At 67.3% G+C, this 20,053-nt stretch overlaps 1 protein-coding gene across 10 annotated transcripts in view; it reads left to right on the top strand.

Annotated features, from left to right (window-relative positions):
* KCP (kielin cysteine rich BMP regulator) overlaps window positions 1-20,053 on the top strand; it is a 50,162-nt gene that overhangs the window by 15,637 nt on the left and 14,472 nt on the right. For 9 of the 10 annotated variants that reach the window (XR_010589242.1, XR_010589239.1, XR_010589241.1 and 6 more), the window contains 22 exons: window positions 187-266; window positions 504-589; window positions 1,370-1,460; window positions 1,782-1,881; window positions 3,657-3,742; window positions 4,048-4,141; window positions 4,643-4,795; window positions 5,501-5,607; window positions 6,110-6,203; window positions 6,689-6,862; window positions 7,430-7,512; window positions 8,087-8,180; window positions 10,351-10,533; window positions 11,125-11,295; window positions 11,470-11,646; window positions 13,377-13,459; window positions 13,640-13,813; window positions 14,265-14,447; window positions 15,614-15,884; window positions 16,226-16,308; window positions 17,671-17,764; window positions 18,083-18,250. Coding sequence is in view for 6 of the 10 variants with exons in the window: in XM_065551926.1 (XP_065407998.1) it covers window positions 187-266; window positions 504-589; window positions 1,370-1,460; window positions 1,782-1,881; window positions 3,657-3,742; window positions 4,048-4,141; window positions 4,643-4,795; window positions 5,501-5,607; window positions 6,110-6,203; window positions 6,689-6,862; window positions 7,430-7,512; window positions 8,087-8,180; window positions 10,351-10,533; window positions 11,125-11,295; window positions 11,470-11,646; window positions 13,377-13,459; window positions 13,640-13,813; window positions 14,265-14,447; window positions 15,614-15,884; window positions 16,226-16,308; window positions 17,671-17,764; window positions 18,083-18,250 (2,829 nt within the window). In the remaining 4 variants the exon portion in view is untranslated. The remainder of the gene's footprint in view (window positions 1-186; window positions 267-503; window positions 590-1,369; window positions 1,461-1,781; window positions 1,882-3,656; window positions 3,743-4,047; window positions 4,142-4,642; window positions 4,796-5,500; window positions 5,608-6,109; window positions 6,204-6,688; window positions 6,863-7,429; window positions 7,513-8,086; window positions 8,181-10,350; window positions 10,534-11,124; window positions 11,296-11,469; window positions 11,647-13,376; window positions 13,460-13,639; window positions 13,814-14,264; window positions 14,448-15,613; window positions 15,885-16,225; window positions 16,309-17,670; window positions 17,765-18,082; window positions 18,251-20,053) is intronic. The other variant, XM_065551937.1, reaches the window with a different exon arrangement.

The raw sequence follows: 20,053 nt of genomic DNA, 5'->3' as shown, positions 1-20,053 counted from the left end.
CGGGGCGGGGGGGTGAGGTGGGCACTGGGCTGAGGCCCAGCAAACGTGCTGCGTGCCCTGGCCGCGGGCCCAGTGCCCTGAGGAGGGGGACGGTGTTGGGCTGGGGATGGGACTGTCCCCGAGGGGGTGGGGGGGGCTAGGGACTGGGGGGGCACCCTCAGGCTGCATCACTCTCTCTCCCTGCAGGCTGCTCGCTGGATGGCCGGGAGTTTGCCAGCGGGGAGCCGGTGCCCAGCGGGGAGCCCTGCACCCAGTGCGCCTGCTTGGTGAGTGCGCGGGCCAGGGGCGCCTGGCACTGCCTGTCTGCACAGCAGAGGGGCTGGGGAGGGGGTGGGGGTGCCCCAGCAGGGGGGGAAGGGCCTGGGCTGGCAGGGGCTCCCGGGTGGCAGGGCTGGAAGGGGTCAAGGCAGCATGTGGGGCTGGGCTCTGGGGCTCCCCCAGACTGGGCGGGGGGTCAGACTGGGGCAGCGTCTGGTAAAGTGGGGGGCACATGTGTCGTGCAGAGCGGGAACGTGTTGTGCAAACCCACCGGCTGCCCGGCTGCCCCCTGCTCGGAGCCCATCCGGAGACCTGGCGAATGCTGCCCGCGGTGAGTGGGGCTGGGGGGAGGGGCACTGCCTGCGGGTGAGTGGGGCTGGGGGAGGGGCGCTGCCCGCGGTGAGTGGGGCTGGGGGAGGGGCGCTGCCCTTGGTGAGTGGGGCCGGGGGAGGGGCGCTGCCTGCGGGTGACTGGGGCTGGGGGAGGGGCACTGCCCTTGGTGAGTGGGGCTGGGGGAGGGGCGCTGCCCGCGGTGAGTGGGGCTGGGGGAGGGGCGCTGCCTGCGGGTGAGTGGGGCTGGGGGAGGGGCTCTGCCCTTGGTGAGTGGGGCCGGGGGAGGGGCGCTGCCTGCGGGTGAGTGGGGCCGGGGGAGGGGCGCTGCCCGCCGTGAGTGGGGCTGGGGGAGGGGCGCTGCCCGCGGTGAGTGGGGCTGGGGGAGGGGCGCTGCCTGCGGGTGAGTGGGGCTGGGGGAGGGGCTCTGCCCTTGGTGAGTGGGGCCGGGGGAGGGGCGCTGCCTGTGGGTGAGTGGGGCTGGGGGAGGGGCTCTGCCCTTGGTGAGTGGGGCCGGGGGAGGGGCGCTGCCTGCGGGTGACTGGGGCTGGGGGAGGGGCGCTGCCCGCCGTGAGTGGGGCTGGGGGGCTGGTAAGGGGGAACACTGCCTGGAGTGAATGGGGGGCTGGGGGCAGGTAGCCAGGTGAGGGGAGGGCTGGGCAGTCCAGGGGGTGCTGTTTGCAGTGGGGGCTGGGGGGCGCCTGTGGCGTCACTGCCCCCACTGTCACGGTGCCAGGGCCGGGGCGCCCAAGCTGCTCTTCCACCGCCTGCCTCGCCCTAGGTGCCAGGACTGCCTCTACGACGCCCAGCCCGTCCCACACGGCGCCGTCTTCACCCCCCCGCAGGAGCCCTGCCTCCACTGCCGCTGCCAGGTGAGCCGGGCACAGGGCAGGCGCCCCCAGGAGCCCTCTCCATGGGCCACCCCCGGCCCTGCGAAGCCTGGGCCAGCTCCTGTCCCCACAGGCCACGGTGCCCCGGGACGGCACAGCCCCTCCCCAAGGCTGCGGAGGGGGCCGGGACACTGGCTGCGGGGGGGGGGGGGGGGCACTGGGTGCAAGGGTGGGGGCAATGGCTGCGGGGGGGGCCTGGTGGCTGGGCATGGGGCCGTGGCGCGCTGGCGGAGGCTCTGTGCCAGGGGGCAGGAGCGGGGGCCTCTTGCCAACGCCTGGCTGAGCTCTGACCCCTGCCCGCAGGCCGGGGAGGTGTCGTGTGAGCACCTGGAGCAGAGCTGCCCACCCGCGCCCTGCAGTCACCCGGGCACCGCCCAGGGCCAGTGCTGCCCGGCCTGCCACAGTGAGTAGCTGGTGGGGCGGGGGGAGGTGACGATGCGGTTCTGGCGGGACCCAACTGAGAGTGCCAACTCGGGACAAATTGCTTAAACAGGGCAGTTATAGCCCAAGGCCGGGGTTTTTCCACCTCTAAGGCAAACCAAACCAGCCAGACTAGGAGGACTTCGGTCTCACCCCACTGGCTAACCACAAGTCTCACAAGCAATCTCCTTAGACACTCCAGTTTCCCAGAATCACCACCAGTGCCACTCGTTATGGGGACAAATGGTTATGAAAACCAATACCCCAGTAAAAGAAAAAGGTTTTCCTGATCCCAAAGGACCAAGCCCCAGACCCAGGTCAATATACAAATCAGATCTTACCCACAAATCACGCTGTTGCCAATCCCTTAGAATCTAAAATCTAAAGGTTTATTCATAAAAGGAAAAAGATAGAGATGAGAGTTAGAATTAGTTAAATGGAATCAATTACATACAGTAATGGCACAGTTCTTGGTTCAGGCTTGCAGCAGCGATGGAATAAACTGCAGGTTCAAATCAAGTCTCTGGAATACATCCCCCGCTGGGATGGGTCCTCAGTCCTTTGTTCAGAGCTTCAGCTTGTAGCAAAGTTCCTCCAGAGGCAAGAAGCAGGATTGAAGACAAGATGGAGATCAGGCATCAGCCTTATATAGTCTTTTCCAGGTGTAAGAACATCTCTTTGTCCTTACTGTGGAAAATTACAGCAAAATGGAGCCTGGAGTCACATGGGCCAGTCCCTGCAAACTTTGCTGAGTCTGAAGGCATATTTGCCTTCTCTCAATGGGTCCATTGTATAGCTGATGGTCCTTAATGGGCCATCAAACAGGCTAGGCAGAGCTAACACCAGTTTGTCTGGGATGTCACCCAGCATAGCATAAATTTGCCATACAGACAGTATAGAGCCAATATTCATAACTTCAACTACATCACTGATACACACATATAGACAGCATAATCATAACCAGTTACCCATAACCTTGTCTTAGACACCCCATTTGACCCCCTTTATACAAGATTTGGTGCCACTACAGGACCTTGTTTGCAACAATGATCTATATGGTCCCAGTTTATGTCAATAACGTTACAGGGGGAAGGGCCAGCAAGGGGCCTCTGGAGCCGCTAGCCTCAGAGAGAGACCCTGGCCCTGGCAGCAGGGCATGGGGGGGACGGGGCCCCCAGGGCTTCCCACAGAGCCAGCTCCTACCCCATCCCCCGGCGCGGGGCCCAAGAACCCCCCCAGGTTACGGGTTGGGCCAGCCTCCAGCGGGGCCTGAGGGAGTTGGGGGAGGGCCCACATCGGAGGCCACGCCTGGCGAGGGGAGCTGTGTGCCCCTCTGTGTCTGGCCCAGGTGTCCCAGCCCCTGCCCTCTCGGCATCCCTCCTGCTGGCGCTTCCCTGTGCCCCTCCTGCCCGGCTGCGCTGGGAGGGGGGCCACGGGGCCCAGCCCATCCAAACCCCAGGGGTCTGAGGGCACTGGGGTCTCTAAGCTGTTGGGGGGGCTCTGAGGAGCTGGGGTCTCTGAGCGGGCAGGGGGTCTCTGGGGGTGCTGGGGTCTCTGAGCAGGCGGGGGGGTGTTTGGGGGTGCTGGAGTCTCTGAGCGGGGGGTGAAGGCAAAGGAGGCCCTCTGAGGGCTCTGGGGTATCAGAGCCGGGGGGAGCGCTGGGGTCTCTGAGCCGGCCTGGGGGTCTCCGGGGGTTCGGCTGGGGCTGGCAGGCTGCCCCCTGTGCGGGGCTGTTCACCCGTCTCTCTCCGTGGACAGCGTGTGAGTACGAGGGGCACCCGTACCGGCACGGAGAGACCTTCACGCCCCCGGGCCACGGGCCCTGCGTGCGGTGCACCTGCTCGGTGAGTGAACCAGTGGACTACTGGGATGGTGGGTTGGAGGGGGCTCACCTCCACGTAACCAGCCCCTCCTGGTGCCAGGGGGTGCCCAGCCACGCGGGCACAGAGAGCAGGGGATGTGGGTCACTGACACCAAGCTAGGGCAGAGGGGTGCTGGGCTAGGGGAGGGCGGCTCTGGGGCTGAGGGGGGCATGGGCGGCCCTGGGGCAGGGGCAGACCTGCCGAGGGCGCCATGGCTGGGCTGTGTGGGGACACTGGCACGCCCGGGTCTGTGCCCACGCACTGCTGACCCTGGCTCTCTCATGCAGGCTGGGCACGTGCAGTGCCAGGAAGAGGGGTGCCCCCCCGTGCCCTGCGCCCAGCCCATCCGGGACCCCCAACGCTGCTGCCCCGTCTGCAAAGGTTGAGTAACGCCCGGTTCTGGGCCAGCCCCGGCCTGCCCCCTGCGTGAGCCAGGGGACATCGCCGAGGCAGTGCGCTGGGTGCTGCCAGCCCACGGGCATTGCCTGGGCTCGCCAGCCCTGGGGCAGCCCCCGGCTGCTGCACCTCTGGGCCTGTTGGGGAAGTCTCCTCGCTCCCCAAGAGCAGGTCGTGGGGGGGCAGGGGGCCAGGAGTGCAGGGCCCGGGGGTGGGGGAAGCTGGGAGCGCAGGACCTGGGGGGCGGGACCATAGGGCAGGGCCCTGTGGGGGCCGGGAGCACAGGGCCCTGGGGGGTGGGGCAGGAGGGCAGGGCCCATGGGTGCAGGAGCACAGGGTCGTGGTGGAGGCCTGGGAGGGCCGGGAGAAGCTGGGGGGGCTGAGACTGGAAGGGCTGGGGGGGAGGAGGAGCCAGGGAGGTGTGAGCCGGCTGGGTCCCTGAGGGCTGCGGCAGGGAGGCCCCCCCTCACGGCCTGCGTCTCCCAGTGTGCGTGCTGGCCGGGGAGGAGTTCGAGGAGGGGGCGCAGTGGGAGCCGGACGGGGACCCCTGCACCACCTGTACCTGCCTCGCCGGAGAGCCCGTCTGCGGGGCCCCACCGTGCCCGCCCATCGCCTGCCAGCACCCCGCCCGGCTGAGCGGTGAGTGCCCCCCAACTGACCCTTGCTTCCCCACTCCCCCCACTGAATCCCCCTGCTCCCGCCCGGCTGAGCGGTGAGTGCCCCCCCCCACTGACCACCCCACACACACTGCCCCCTGCTCCCTCCCTCCCCCCCCGAACCCCTCTGCTCCCGCCCGGCTGAGCAGTGAGTGACCCCCACACACACACTGCCCCCTGCTCCCCTCCTCCCCCCACTGAACCCCCTGGCTCCCGTCCGGCTGAGAGGTGAGTGCCCCTCCCCCCACTGCCTCCTGCTACCCACCCACTCCTTGTAGAGTGCCCCTGCCCCCCATTGCCCTCCCCGCACTGTCCCCATCCTCCACTGCCCCCTACTCCACCCAGCTCAATGGTGGGTGCCCACCTGGCCCCACCCCCTGAGTTCTCTGGTCCCCCCCAACGCAGAGGTGGCTGCTCAGTGCCCGGTACAGTCCATGCCCCACTGCCCCCCATCCCTGGCTCCGCACCCCTGAGCTCCGGGGGTCTGGTGGCACTGGTCCCATGGCAGACACTGGGTGCTGTGGGTCCAGCCAGCGGGGGCAGCCTGTAGAGCCGGCCAGGTAGTGGCTGGGAGCGACCCCTCAGCACCTCCTGCTGGCCCAGCCCCCGCCTGCCCTGGGACCAGGCCATGGGGCGGGTGGGATCGGGGCACCCCACTGTGCTAACCCGCCTGTCTCTCCTCGGCCAGGGGACTGCTGCCCGACCTGTGCCCAGTGCGCCTACCACCAGCACGTCTATGCCAACGGGCAGGCCTTCGCCGACCCACACAGCCCTTGCCAGCGCTGCCAGTGCACGGTGAGGGGGCTGGCCCCCGGAGCAGCCCCTCCCCGCTGGCCGCAAGCACAGACCCCCCCAGTGCCAGGCTGCAGCCCCATGCCCCCATGCTCCCCCGAAGGGTACCTGTGCCTAGGGTACGGAGCCCAGCGGGGGGGCTGGAGCTAATGGGGGGGTCTGAGCCATGCTCAGCTGGGGGCCCCACAGGGTGGGTCGAGGGAGGCTGGGAGCACAGGCCCTGGGGGGATCCGGGGTCGGGGGCAGAGTAGGATGGGGGTGGGTCTGGGGGCCCCACAGGGTGGGTCGGGGGAGGCTGGGAGCACAGGCCCTGGGGGGATCTGGGGTCGGGGGCAGAGCGGGGGGGGCGCTGAGGGCCCCACGGGGTGGGTCGGGGGTGACTGGGAGCGCAGGCCCTGGGGGGCTCTGGGATCGGGGGCAGAGCGGGGGGGCGGCCCTGGGGGCCTCATGGGGTGGGCTGGGGAAGGCTCTCGGGAGCTGCCATGACCTGGCCCCCTGCCCACAGGCCGGGACCGTGCAGTGCTCGCCTGTCGCCTGCCCCCCGCCCAGCTGCCCCCGCCCGGAGAGGCAGCCCGGCCAGTGCTGCCCCACGTGTCCGGGTGAGTGGGCCGCTGAGGGGCTGGGCGCTCCTGGGTTCCCTACCCAGCTCTGCTGGTGAGACCCAGCCCCAAACGGGGAGATGGCGCTGAGCTCCCCCACACCCCCCACACGCCCCCAGAGAGCCTGGTTCCCCAGGGGACTCCCCTGCCCCTTGCAGAGGCAGCGAGTGGCCACCAGAGGGCACTGTGACCCCAGGGCACTGCCGTAGTGCAAACGTGCGGGGCTGGGGGGAGGGGCACGGGGCCGGTGGCCCCCTCGGAGCTCCCTGGGGGGCACGGGAGGCACCAGCACCTCTGCGGGGGCTGCAAACAGTGGTGGGGCTGGGGTGAGGGAGCCAACCCTGGGGGGCTGGGCCTGAGGCCCCGTCACACCGAGCAGCTGCCTGATCCCAGCCAGGGGGGCAGGATGGGAGGGGGCAGGGCAAGGCTGGGGGGCAGGACAGGGTGAGGGTCGTTGGTTGCTGACGTCTGCCCCCCACCCCCAGGCTGCAGTGTGGAGGGGGCCGCGGTGGCGACGGGCGAGCGGTTCCCCAGCCCGCGGGACCCCTGCCAGCTGTGCATCTGCACCGACGGGGTCGTCAGCTGCTCCTCCCGCGACTGCCCTGGTGCCCTGTGCGCCCGCCCCCTGCCCGGCTCCTGCTGCCAGAACAACTGCAACGGTGAGGGGGTCCCGCACCCCGACCTCTTGCCTGTGGGGGCCACGGGCCAGTCCTCCCCCCCCCCCCGATCCCCTGCCCGTGGGGGCCACAGGCCAGTCCCCCCACACCCCGATCCCCTGCCTGCGGGGGCCACGAGCCAGTCCCTCCCCCACCCCAATCCCCTGCCTGCGGGGGCCACAGGCCAGTCCCCCCCACCCTGAACCCCTACCCCCCAATCCCCTGCCCGCGGGGGCCACGGGCCAGTCCCCCCATACCCCGATCCCCTGCCCACAGGGGCCACGGGCCAGTCCCCCCCCCAATCCCCTGCCCGCGGGGGCTACTGGGCCATCCCCCCCCCCACCCCGATTACGGGGGACCCCACCAGGCCAGTTTCTCCAGCCCCAGTGGACATGGCTCTGCCTGGGCGGGGGGGCAGATCGGGCGTTGCTGCACTGGGCACAGACCCACTAGATGGAGTCTGGGCTGGCACTTCAGGGGCCCTCGCCCTCCGCCCCATCCTCCCAGCATGCATTGCAGAGGCAGGGTGCCCCCCGTTAACTTCCCGGGTCCCCACTCGCTCTGCCCTAGGCTGCAGCTACGGGGGGAAGGAGTACCCCAACGGCGCCGAGTTCCCACACCCCACGGACCGCTGCAAGCAATGCCACTGCCTCGTAAGTGCCCGGGGGCGAGCGGGGGGCCCGGCCCGAGGACAGCTCACCGTGACCCACCGGACACCTGGGTCCCAGCCTGGCCTCTGCTGCTGCCTTGCTGGGGGAAGCTGGGCCGGTCGCTTCTCGTTAGCCTGCAGCATGGGGACCGATCGGGCAGCCAGCACCCCGGCCGGGCCCGCTCCCCGTGTTACAAGTGGGGAAACTGAGGCATAGAGCAGGCACGCATGGCAGAGCTGAGAATAGAACCCTGGTGTCCTTGTCTCCAGTCCAGTGGCTGATCCACGGCCCCCGAGGGAGGGGCCCATTTAACCCCGTCCCTGCCGCACTGGGGGCCAAGGTGTCGCAGCGGATGGTGGTTTTCACACTGCTGAGCAGGCAGGGGGTGCGGGGTGGGGTTGAGGGCTGGGCTGGTGGGCGGAGGCCCGGTGCTGGGGGCACAGTCTGGGGCAGGGGGCACGGGATGAGTGGGATGCTGTGCTGGGGCACGGTGTGGGGTGGGGGCTGGAAGGCAGGACTCCTGGGTTCTCTCCCCGGCGGTGCCTGGCTGGCTCTGACCTGCATCTCTCCCCTGCAGAACGGCAATGTTCAGTGTCTGTCACGGCGCTGCCCCCCCCTGCTCTGCGCGGAGCCCATCCTGGTGCCCGGCGGGTGCTGCCCCCAGTGCCCAGGTAGGCAGGAGCCCGATCGCTGCTGTTTCCTCCTCTCCGGGGGAGTGGTCTGGGGGAGGTCATGGCCCCTTCGCAGCAGCCCCCCATCTGTCTGGGGGAGGAGGGGCTGGGAAGTTCTGAGGGGCTGTTCGCTGGCAGGGCCGAGCTGAGCCCGGCCCATCTGGGCTCCTGGGAGGTGCCCCCCAGCACTGAGCCCACTGGCTAAACTTTCTGCTGCCTTGAAACCCGCCCCCACCATGGCCAAGGTCAGAGAGCCCATCCCTGTGGCCTCCCGCCTGCCCAGCTCTGAGCTCTGCTGGTGCCCCTCACTCCCGACCCACAGCCCACTGCTACCCCGGCCCCCACCCCGGTGCCCCTCACTCCCAACCTACAGCCCCCTGCTATCCCAGCCCTGGGCTCCCCACCCCGGTGCCCCTCACTCCCGACCCACAGCCGCCTGCTACCCCAGCCCTAGCCCCCACCCCCGGTGCCCCTCACTCCCAACCTACAGCCCCCTGCTACCCCAGCCCTGGGCTCCCCACCCCGGTGCCCCTCATTCCCGACCCACAGCCGCCTGCTACCCCAGCCCTGGGCTCCCCACCCCGGTGCCCCTCACTCCCAACCCACAGCCCCCTGCGACCCCAGCCCCGTCCCCCACCCCCGGTGCCCGACCCAAACTCCCGTGTAACGATGCTGCCTCTGGCGAGACACTACTGAGAGTATCAATTCAGGACAAATTGCTCAGAGCAGGGCAGACACAGCCCAAGGCTGGGGTTTCTTTGCACACCAAACCAGCCAAACAGAGAGGACTTCGGTCTCACCCCACTGGGTAACCACAAGTCACACATGCCATTCCCTTAGACACTCCAGTTTCCCAATATCACCACCAGTGCCCTCGTTATGGGGACAAATGGTTACGAAAACCAATACCCCAGTAAAAGAAAAAAAAGGTTCTCCTGATCCCAAAGGACCAAGCCCCAGACCCAGGCCAATATACAAGTCAGATCTTACCCACAAATCACGCTACTGCCAATCCTTTAGAATCTAAAATTTAAAGGTTTATTCATAAAAGGAAAAAGATAGAGATGAGAGCTAGAATTGGTGAAATAGAATCAATTCCATACAGTAATAGCAAAGTTCTTGGTTCAGGCTTGTAGCAGTGATGGAATAAACTGCAGGTTCAAATCAAGTCTCTGGAACATCCACACCTGGGATGGGTCAGTCAGTCCTTTGTTCAGAGCTTCAGTTTGTAGCACAGTCCCTCCAGAGGTAAGAAGCAGGATTGAAGACAAGATGGAGGAGATGCAGCAGTTTTTTATAGTCTCTTGTCATGTGGCCTCTCTTTCTTTGGGTAGGTCTATACTTACCCCCGGGTCCGGCGGTAAGCAATCGATCCCGGATCGATCCCGGAAGTGCTCGCCGTCGACGCCGGTACTCCTGCTCGGTGAGAGGAGTACGCGGAGTCGACGGGGAAGCCTCCCTGCCACGTCTGGACCCGCAGTAAGATCGAACTAAGGTACTTGGACTTCAGCTACGTTATTCACGTTATTCGGTAGCTGAAGTTGCGTATCTTAGTTCGAAGTGGGGGGTTAGTGTGGACCAGCCCTTTGTTCCCTAGACATTCATCCAACACATGGCAAGAAAAAACCTCAGAGTTCTGTCCATAGGCAGGTCCCTGCATACTTTGCTGAGTGACAAGGCGGATCTGCCTTCTCTCAATGGGTCAGTTGTATAGCTGATGGTCCTCAATGGGCCATCAAGCAGGCTAGGCAGTGCTGGGGCCAAACTGTCTGGGGTGTCACCCAGAAGCACAGCAGAAGTTTGAAATACAGACAGTATAGAGCCAATATTCATAACTTCAACTACAAAACTGATACACACATACAGACAGCATAGTCATAACCAGCAAACCATAACCTGGTCTTAGACACCCCATTTGACCCCCTTCATACAAGATTTGGTGCCACTACAGGACTTTGGTTGCAACAATGATCTCTGCGGTCCCAGTTCACATTAATAACGTCACACCCCAGTGCTCCTCACTCCCAATGCGCAGCCCCTGCTGTCCCAGCCCTGGACCATGGATTGGACTGAAACTTGGGGATTCCCTTCCCTCCTGTCCTGGGCTGCACCTGTGGGTGTCGGGCGCTCTATCCCTGGCACCCCCCCAATCACCCCTTTCTCCTCCCAGAGCCCCCGGCTGGCTGCCTCTACGCGGGCGTCTCCTACCAGCACACGCAGCGATTCTACGACCCCTCGGACTCCTGCCGCCACTGCATCTGTGCCAACGGGACCGTCACCTGCCAGCGCCAGCCTTGTGCCCCCGTTCTCTGCACCCACCCCCTGCGGCAGGACTGCTGCCGCTCCTGTGATGGTACCCCCCACTGGGCCCCCCACAGGCCACACTGGGCCCCCCCGGTCCCGCTGGGGCCCCCATGGGCTTCCCTGGGCCCCCTGGATCCCCTGAGGCTCCTGCTGACCCCCCCCCCCCCCCCGTGTTCTGCACCCACCCCTGCGGCGGGACTGCTGCCGCTCCTGCGACTGTACCCCCCCGAACCCCCCGCTAGGCCCCCTGAACCCCCTGCTGGGCTCCCCGAGTCCCCCCGTGGGGCCCCCCAGCCCTCTGCACCCACCCCCTGCGGCGGGACTGCTGCCGCTCCTGCGACTGTACCCCCCCGAGCCCCCCGCTAGGCCCCCTGAACCCCCTGCTGGGCTCCCCGAGTCCCCCCGTGGGGGCCCCCAGCCCTCTGCGCCCACCCCTGCGGCGGGACTGCTGCTACTCCTGTGACGGTACCCCCCAAGTCTCCTGCTGGGCCCCCCAAGTCCCCTACATCCCCGTGCTCTGCTCCCCCTTGCAGCAGGAGAGCTGCCTCCTACAACAGGAACACCTCCCGACGGCCCCTGCCCCACGTCTCTGCTCCTGTCCCGCTCTCGTGCCCAGTGCCATCGCCCGCTCTGCCCCCAGGCTGCCTGTACCAGGGGAAGGAGCTGCCCAACGGGGAGCAGTTCCCGGACCCCGCGGAGCCGTGCCGCGTCTGCACCTGCTGGGAGGGCAGCGTCTCCTGCCAGCCCAGGGCCTGCCCGCTGCTCCAGTGCCCCTTCCCTGCCCGGGGGCCGTGCTGCCAGGTCTGCGAAGGTGGGTTGGGCGTGAGGCGTGGGTGGAGGCCGGGCTGGGCTAGCCCAGGGGGGTGCTGGGCTCCACCAGCTGGAGTGCCAGGGCTGGGGGGTGCGTCAGCCCCTGGGGGGTGTCTTGGGCTCTCACCCCCCAGCAGCGCCTGGCACTGGGCTCACTCTGTCCGGCCCCCCACAGGCTGCGAGTACCTGGGCGAGGGTTACCTCAATGGCCAGGAGTTCCTAGACCCCCAGGACACCTGCGGCCGCTGTGCCTGCCTCCGCGGCTTCGTCACCTGCACCAAGACGCCCTGCGACCCGCCAGGCTGTCGCCACCCCACCAGTCCCCCCGGCAAGTGCTGCCCCGTGTGCCAGGGTGAGTGGGACTCGGGGGAGAGCGGGCACTGCATGGCAAGGCCACTGTCTGCCGCCACCTGGCACGGCTGGGGAACCTCAGTCCATGTTAAAGTGAAGGGGTACGGCCAGCGCCCCCCAGCCCCACTGGTGCCCCTCACTCCTGACCCTCAGCCTCCTGCTAGCCCAACCCAGCTCTGCCCCTCCCCAGCCCCACTGGTGCCCCTCACCCCTGACCAGCTCTGGGCAGAACCATGGGGCAGGATGGAGACAATCGATGGCTCCAGCGTTTCCGTTCCTCATGGGCATCACAGGCAGGCCTGGCCCGGGTACTGGGTTGAGCTGGTTCGGCCATTCCCAGTGACATGGCAGGCACCGGGGAGGAGAGGGGAGGGTGGGCCAGTGGTTAGGGCACTCGCATGGGGTGGAGGAGGCGGGTTTTACTCCTGTCCTGCTGCCGATGCCTTGCTTGACCCTGGGCAGGTTCTGGGCCTCAACCTCCAGCCTGGCCATCGTGATGCCAGCCCGGCCTGGCCCCCCCGAGCGGAGCCTGAGGCGACGCCAGCCCCGGCCTGGCCCCACCGAGCGGAGCCTGAGGCGACCCCAGCCCCGGCCTGGCCCCCCCGAGCGGAGCCTGAGGCGACCCCAGCCCCGGCCTGGCCCCCCGAGCGGAGCCTGAGGCGACGCCGGCTCTGGCCTGGCCCCCCCGAGCGGAGCCTGAGGCGACGCCAGCCCGGCCGGGCCCCCCGAGCGGAGCCTGAGGCGACGCCAGCCCGGCCGGGCCCCCCGAGCGGAGCCTGAGGCGACGCCGGCTCTGGCCTGGCCCCGGAGCTGAGCTTGAGGTGACGCCAGCCCGGCCTGGCCCCCCGAGCGGAGCCTGAGGCGACGCCAGCCCCAGCCTGGCCCCCCGAGCGGAGCCTGAGGCGACGCCGGCCCCGGCCTGGCCCCCCGAGCGGAGCCTGAGGCGACGCCGGCCCCGGCCTGGCCCCCCGAGCGGAGCCTGAGGCGACGCCGGCCCCGGCCTGGCCCCCCGAGCGGAGCCTGAGGTGACCCCAGCCCGGCCTGCCCCCCCCCCCGAGCGGAGCCTGAGGCGACCCCAGCCCGGCCTGGCCCCCCGAGCGGAGCCTGAGGCGACCCCAGCCCGGCCTGGCCCCCCGAGCAGAGCCTGAGGCGACGCCGGCCCCGGCCTGGCCCCCCGAGCGGAGCCTGAGGCGACCCCAGCCCGGCCTGGCCCCCCGAGCGGAGCCTGAGGCGACGCTGGCCCTGTTCTGGCCCCCCCGAGCGGAGCCTGAGGCGACGCCGGCCCCGGCCTGGCCCCACCGAGCGGAGCCTGAGGCGACGCCAGCCCCGGCCTGGCCCCCCGAGCGGAGCCTGAGGCGACCCCAGCCCGGCCTGGCCCCCCGAGCGGAGCCTGAGGCGACGCTGGCCCTGTTCTGGCCCCCCCGAGCGGAGCCTGAGGCGACGCCGGCCCCGGCCTGGCCCCACCGAGCGGAGCCTGAGGTGACGCCGGCCCCGGCCTGGCCCCCCGAGCGGAGCCTGAGGCGAGAGCAGGCACAGGCTGGGTCTGGGGGCGTTGCTGGCTCTACGGCGGGAAGGTGCTGGGCCTGGGCACAGGATCGGGGCCACATCTCCCAAGTGCTGGGGGGGGCTTGTGATTGGCGGGTGTGGGGGGGGGACCTGGGATGTGGGGGTCACGGTGTGGGAGGCTGGTTCTCCCCCACCCTCAATGTCTTTCCTCCCCTCCGGTGCCAGGCTGCCACTTCCAGGGTCAGGACCTCGCGGACGGAGAGACCTTCCCGGCCCCCGGCGGGCGCTGCGAGCAGTGTCGCTGCCTGGTACGTGGCAGGCTCTGTGGGGAGAGGGCCGGGCACAGCCCCAGGGGGTGCAGGGAGCCTTGCACAGGGCTTGTGCCAGGGGGGATGGAGCCCGAGGGGAGCGGCGGCACTAGGGAGGGGGCTCAGCATGGCTGAGGACTTGCCCCCCTCACCGCCGTGCCTTGCCCTGCCCTCTTGCAGCAGGGAGAGGTGTCCTGCGGGCCCCTGTCCTGCCCTGGGGTGAAGTGCCCCCACCCGGCCGTGGGCCCCTGCGACTGCCCCATGTGTGACGGCTGCAGCTTCCAAGGGCGAGCGTGCAGCAACGGAGAGCGCTTCCCCGACCCCCATGATGCCTGCCGCCTCTGCTCCTGCCTGGTGAGTGCCCCGTGTCCACCCCCGAAATGCAGCCAGCTCTGGGGAGGGCCCGAGCAGCAAACAACGCCACATGGTGCTGGGGACGGGGGCACAGTCCTGGCGCCAACTGCCTCTGCCGGGGATGCTGGAGTCACCCCGGGGCTTGGCCCAGGACAGTGGGCCGGTAATAGCCACAGATGGGCAGGGCCTTGGGCTCAGCTAAAGGCAGTTTCTCCAACAGCACAGTGCCCACTAGTGCCACCCTGGGGCCAGCACTGAGTGCCAGGAGAGGTGCCCCTGCAGAGCTAGCCCCTCCCTGCATGTTTCCCAGCGCTGGCCCGGCCCTGCCTGTGGGCACCACGGGGGCTTGAGGTCCCAGGGACGGGCTGCTGGGTCGGGGGGGACGTTCGGTCCCTTGCCTGCCAGGCTGGGAGCCCGGCTAGCTGTGATGCCAGCGGCTCTTGCCCCGCAGGATGGCAGCGTGACGTGTGTGCCCGTGCCGTGCTCCCCCGCCCCGTGCCGGAACCCTGTCAACCTGCCCGGCCAGTGCTGCCCCCAGTGCTCCGGCGCCTGCCGCTACCAGGGCCACCTCTACGAGAGCGGGACCACCTTCCGCCCCCCGGCGGGGGACCCCTGCTCCACCTGCACCTGCCTGGTGAGTGAGCCAGCCCGCAGCGCCCACCTGCTCCACCCCGAGCCCCCCGACCTCTACCCGGTTCCCCCTCCGACCCCTGCCCTGATACACCCGGATCCCCCCGACCCCCGTTCAGTTCTTCCCTCCGACCCCTGCCCTGATACACCAGATCCCCACAACCCCTGTCCCGTTCCCCCTCCGACCCCTGCCCTGATACACCCGGATCCCCCCGACCCCCGCACAGTTCTTCCCTCCGACCCCTGCCCTGATACACCCGGATCCCCTCCACCCCTGTCCCGTTCCCCCTCCGACCCCTGCCCTGATACACCCGGATCCCCCAGACCCCCTTGCAGTTCTTCCCTCCGACCCCCGCCCTGATACACCCGGATCCCCCCCACCCCTGTCCCGTTCCCCCTCCGACCCCTGCCCTGATACACCCGGATCCCCCAGACCCCCTTGCAGTTCTTCCCTCCGACCCCCGTCCTGATACACCCGGATCCCCCCCACCCCTGTCCCGTTCCCCCTCCGACCCCTGCCCTGATACACCCGGATCCCCCCAACCCCTGCTCAGTTCTCCCCTCCGACCCCTGCCCCTGTCCCGTTCCCCCTCCAACCCCTGCCCTGATACACCCGGATCCCCCCGACCCCCACGCAGTTCTTCCCTCCGACCCCTGCCCTGATACACCCGGATCCCCCCCACCCCTGTCCCGTTCCCCCTCCGACCCCTGCCCTGATACACCTGGATCCCCCCCACTCCCGCTCAGTTCTCCCCTCCGACTCCCGTCCCACTCTGCCTGATCCCCCTGTCTGACGCCCACCTCGATCCCCCCCAACCCTGATCCCCCGACTTCCGCTGGGTTCCCCCCTCTGATCCCCGCCCCACTCTAGCCAGATCTGCCCTTTCTGACCCCCACCTGGCTTCTCCCAGATTCCACATGCTCTGCCCGGATCCCTCTCCAAACCCCTCCTGGTTCCCTCCCTCCACCTCCTGGCCCCTGCTCAGACCCCCCCAACCGGTGCTCCACCCAGATCGATCCAATAATCCCTCCCCATCACTGCCCAGCTCCTCCCAGATCCCCCCCCTCCAGCCCTGCTCTTCTCAGACACCCCCTGCTGTCTCGGGTACCCCTCCCCCACCTCTCTTGCGAGCCCCCTGCCCGCAGCCTAGCAGCCCCGTGTGCCCGCAGGACGAAGCAGTGACGTGCCAGCGCGAGCCCTGCCTGCAGCAATGCACCCACCCCGTGCCGCCCGCCGCCCCCTCCTGCTGCCCCGACTGCAACCGCTGCCTCTTCGAGGGCCAGGAGCTCGCCAGCCGCCAGGCCGTCACCCCGCCCTCGGACCCCTGCCAGCGCTGCCGCTGCCTGCATGGCAACGTGCTCTGCGCCCCCGTCCTGTGCCCCCAGGCCGCCTGTGCCAGCCCCGTCCGGCGCCCGGGCCACTGCTGCCCTGAGTGTCCAGGTGAGGAGCCCGCTGCCTCCTGCCTTCTAGCTGCTGCTGCGGGCGGCTGGGCAGGTTCGGGGACAGCAGAAGCCACAGAGGTGCCAGCTGAGCTGCCTCCACTAGGGGGCGCTGCTGGCAAGGCATAGCCTGGGGGATGGGGCAGAGCGGGGGGGGGGGGAGAGGCACAGCCAAGGGCGGGGGATGGGGGGAGGGGTGGGGGCACGGCCCAGCCGGGGGGGTTGGGGGAGAGCCAGGAGGATGGGGGAGGGCCGTGGGGATGGGCAGCCCCCTGCAGTGGTTCACTTCAGCACATCTGGCCAGGGCGAGAGGGCGGCACTGACCCCCCCTCTCTGTCTCAGTGTGCCGGCACGGGGGGCAGGAGTATCCCGAGGGCTCGCACTGGCCGTCCCCGACGGACCCCTGCCAGCGGTGCTCCTGTGCGGTAAGAGTCCCCTAGAGCCCCCCGCCCCCGTCGGTCTGGGCCCCCGCACATCTCCCCGGGCCTGGCCCCACCCTCCCGGTGGGAACTCACTCCCTGGCAGGACCAGGCCAGGCGCCCTGGGGTTCAGTGCAGCGGGGGCAGAGGGGCAGTGACCCCACACGTGCCGGGCCTGCCCCGAGATCCCCTGCACCACGGGGCCGTGGCAGGGTGGGGGTGGAGATGCCTGGATCCCCCTGCGGTCTCCCCTACCCCTGGGGGGGCAGCTGGGCTGCCTTCATCCCCCAGCCCCCCCATGCCCCAAGATTAGCTGCCAAGACTAGCCGGCTCCCCCTGCAGCCCCCCAACCTACCCCCCACCCCTCCCCTGGCTGCACCACCCCCTACTTGCCCACTCTCCTGGCCTCGTTGCCCCCTACCTGGCTGCACCGCCCCCAGCTCCGCTGGTGCCCCAGCTCCCCCCCCCCCGCACCCACAGAACGAGGTACAGGCTGAAGTAGTGCCCAGGGCTGGGACCCGAGCATGGCTCCTGTCTCCCCCCGCCCCCCACCCCGGCTCAGCAGGCTGGCTCGGGGCATTGGTGCCCGGCTGGCTCAGTGCCGGGCGTTCCTTGCCCAGGTCAGGGTGGGCGTGTCAGCCAGACCCCCCCCAGCACCACGCCCATCTCTGGGGCACAGACTGGGAGGGCAGCGAGAGCCGCGGGCGGGGGCCAGCCAGCCGTTCCAAGGCTCCAGGGAGCTGGGCACTAACGCCACATGGGCTGAGGCCACCAGGTTCCTGGGGGGCTGGGGCGGGGACTGTGTGTGCAATGCCCATGAGCACCGGCTGGTTCTTCCCTCATGGGAGAGCCCCCCACGGCCCCTTCGCTGTGCCCCGGGGGTACTGACCCCGCCTGGGCGTGTGTAGGTCACAGTGTGGGTTACATGTGTGGGTCACAGTGTGCCCGGGGAGGCAGGTTGGACCCGGCTGTACTGGCCCCGCCTGGTCGTGTGGGTCCCAGGATTTGATTGTTTTGCAGGTGTTTGTCCAAGCCCCCCAAGCGGCACTGTCCCAGGCCCGGCGACAGGCCCCCCGGCTGGGGTGGGTTTGCTGGATGTTTTGCACTAGGTGGCAGCCACCGGGGACTTGGTGCAAATGTTCTGCCCAAACGCCGCTGGTCAGCGAAGACACGGTCCAGACGAAGAGCGTTCGCCATTCGACCCTGGGCACCAGCACCCCCAGCTGGGGCAAGAGCTCCATCGACCTATTCTCCAGCCCCGATCTTCAGCCCCCGTTCGTGCTCCGGACGGGTTGCCTCCGGGTGGAGGGGGGGTATCCCAGGCCGGGGGCTCCCCCCACGCTGACGGCTTTGCCTTTCCCCTCTCAGGGCGGGGACGTGCTCTGCGTGAAGGCCCCGTGCCCCCCGCTGACGTGCACCCACCAAGTGATAGAGCCCGGGGACTGCTGCCCCCGCTGCAAAGGTACCACATGCTCCGGCCGCTGCCCGCCCAATGTCCCCCCGGGGGTGGCGGGCCTATCCCTTTAAGAGAGGCGGGCCATCTACATAACTCTGCCCCAAACATCGGTCCCTATCAGTCAATAATGATTCTTTAGCATGGGGAGTCGGCGACTTCTGTTGGTCCATATTGGGCCGATAGTGCCCCCCCGGGCAGGCCGCTGCAGGCTCTGACGTGGGACAGTGGGCGCCCATTGGTCTATATCGGCCTGATGCTCCTGTGCAGAGTGCACAGGCGTGACATTGGCGTGAGTCTGACCGGCTGCTCTCCCGGTGCCCGCAGGCTGCATGTACGACGGGCAGGAGCACGCCAACGGCACCAGCTGGTTCTCCTCCCCCTGCGTGTCCTGCCTGTGCACCCACGGCATCGCCACCTGCGCCCAGATCCGCTGCCTCGGCTCCTGCCTCCGCCCCGTCCAGGTGCCCGGGGAATGCTGCCCACTGTGTGCAGGTGCGAGGGCGGGCGCGGCTCTGCCAGGCCCACACAGGGACGGGGAGGGGGCACAGGGGCTCAGAGGTGGACAGCTGCTGCAGAAGAGGGCACGGGCTGGAGCCGTGGGGTCGTAGAGTCAAAGGCTGGACAGGACTGTCTGACACCCCCCTCTCCCCCCCCCCCCCGCCTGGCACAGGCCAGAGAGCTGTCCCTGTTACCCCCATATCAAACCCAGAGACCTGCGGCCAAAGCGCCTCTGTGACAATGCGGTTCTGGCGGAACCCAACTGAGAGTGCCAACTCAGGACAAATTGCTCAAATAGGGCAGTTACAGCCCAAGGCTGGGGTTTTTCCACCTCTCAGGCAAACCAAACCAGCCAGACTAAGAGGACTTCAGTCTCACCCCACTGGCTAACCGCAAGTCTCACAAGCAATCTCCTTAGACACTCCAGTTTCCCAGTATTACCACCAGTACCACTCGTTATGGGGACAAATGGTTATGAAAACCAATACCCCAGTAAAAGAAAAAGGTTCTCCTGATCCCAAAGGACCAAGCCCCAGACCCAGGTCAATATACAAATCAGATCTTACCCACAAATCACGCTGTTGCCAATCCTTTAGAATCTAAAATCTAAAGGTTTATTCATAAAAGGAAAAAGATAGAGATGAGAGCTAGAATTGGTTAAATGGAATCAATTCCATACAGTAATGGCAAAGTCTTGGTTCAGGCTTGCAGCAGCGATAGAATAAACTGCAGGTTCAAATCAAGTCTCTGGAATACATCCCCCGCTGGGATGGGTCATTCAGTCCTTTGTTCAGAACTTCAGTTTATAGCAAAGTCCCTCCAGAGGTAAGAAGCAGGATTGAAGACAAGATGGAGATCAGGCATCAGCCTTTTATGGTCTTTTCCAGGTGTAAGAACATCTCTTTGTTCTTACTGTGGAAAATTACAGCAAAATGGAGTCTGGAGTCACATGGGCAAGGCCCTGCAAACTTTGCTGAGTCTCAAGGCATATTTGCCTTCTCTCAATGAGTCCATTGTATAGCTGATGGTCCTTAATGGGCCATCAAGCAGGCTAGGCAGAGCTAATCTCAGCTTGTCTGGGATGTCACCCAGCAGCATAGCATAAGTTTGAAATACAGACAGTATAGAGCCAATATTCATAACTTCAACTACAAAATTGATACACACATATAGACAGCATAATCATAACCAGTAAACCATAACCTTGTCTTAGACACCCCATTTGACCCCCTTTATACAAGATTTGGGTGCCACTACAGGACCTTGGTTGCAACAATGATGTATATGGTCCCAGATTATATCAATAACATCACAGCCTCCCAGACAGGCCCCAGGGGGCGGAGCTCTGCTGGGCGTGTCCGGCTGTGCACACGTTCGTGCCCCAGGGACGTCCTCACGCCCGGTGGCCCTGTGTGTGCGCCCGAGAATCACAGCCTGGCGCTGGGCGTGTGGAGTCGCTTATCGACGTGAGCCCTGGATCCCGCCCAGCGTCTCCGCTCTGCGGGGTACAGGCCCCGCTCTGTGCGGCCTGCGCCTCTCGGTCCTGCACGGGGGACTTTGCATTTGGCTGCATTGACCCATTTTGTTTGAACGGGCCAGGCGAGGCAGATGGCACCATGGGACGGCCCCTCCTCAGCATTATTAACCTCCCCGCCCCCCAGCCGCAGGCGTTATCAACAGTGATTCCACATTTACTGTTTCTTTGACTAGTGGCTGATCTGAGAGCCAGGACTCCTGGGTTCTGTCTCCAGCTCTGAGAGGGGAGTGGGGTTTAGTGGTTAGAGTGGGGCAGGGCTG

Source organism: Chrysemys picta, chromosome 1, assembly GCF_011386835.1.
Source record: "Chrysemys picta bellii isolate R12L10 chromosome 1, ASM1138683v2, whole genome shotgun sequence".
Classification (NCBI taxonomy): domain Eukaryota; kingdom Metazoa; phylum Chordata; order Testudines; family Emydidae; genus Chrysemys; species Chrysemys picta.
This window is presented reverse-complemented; position numbering and strand designations above follow the sequence as displayed.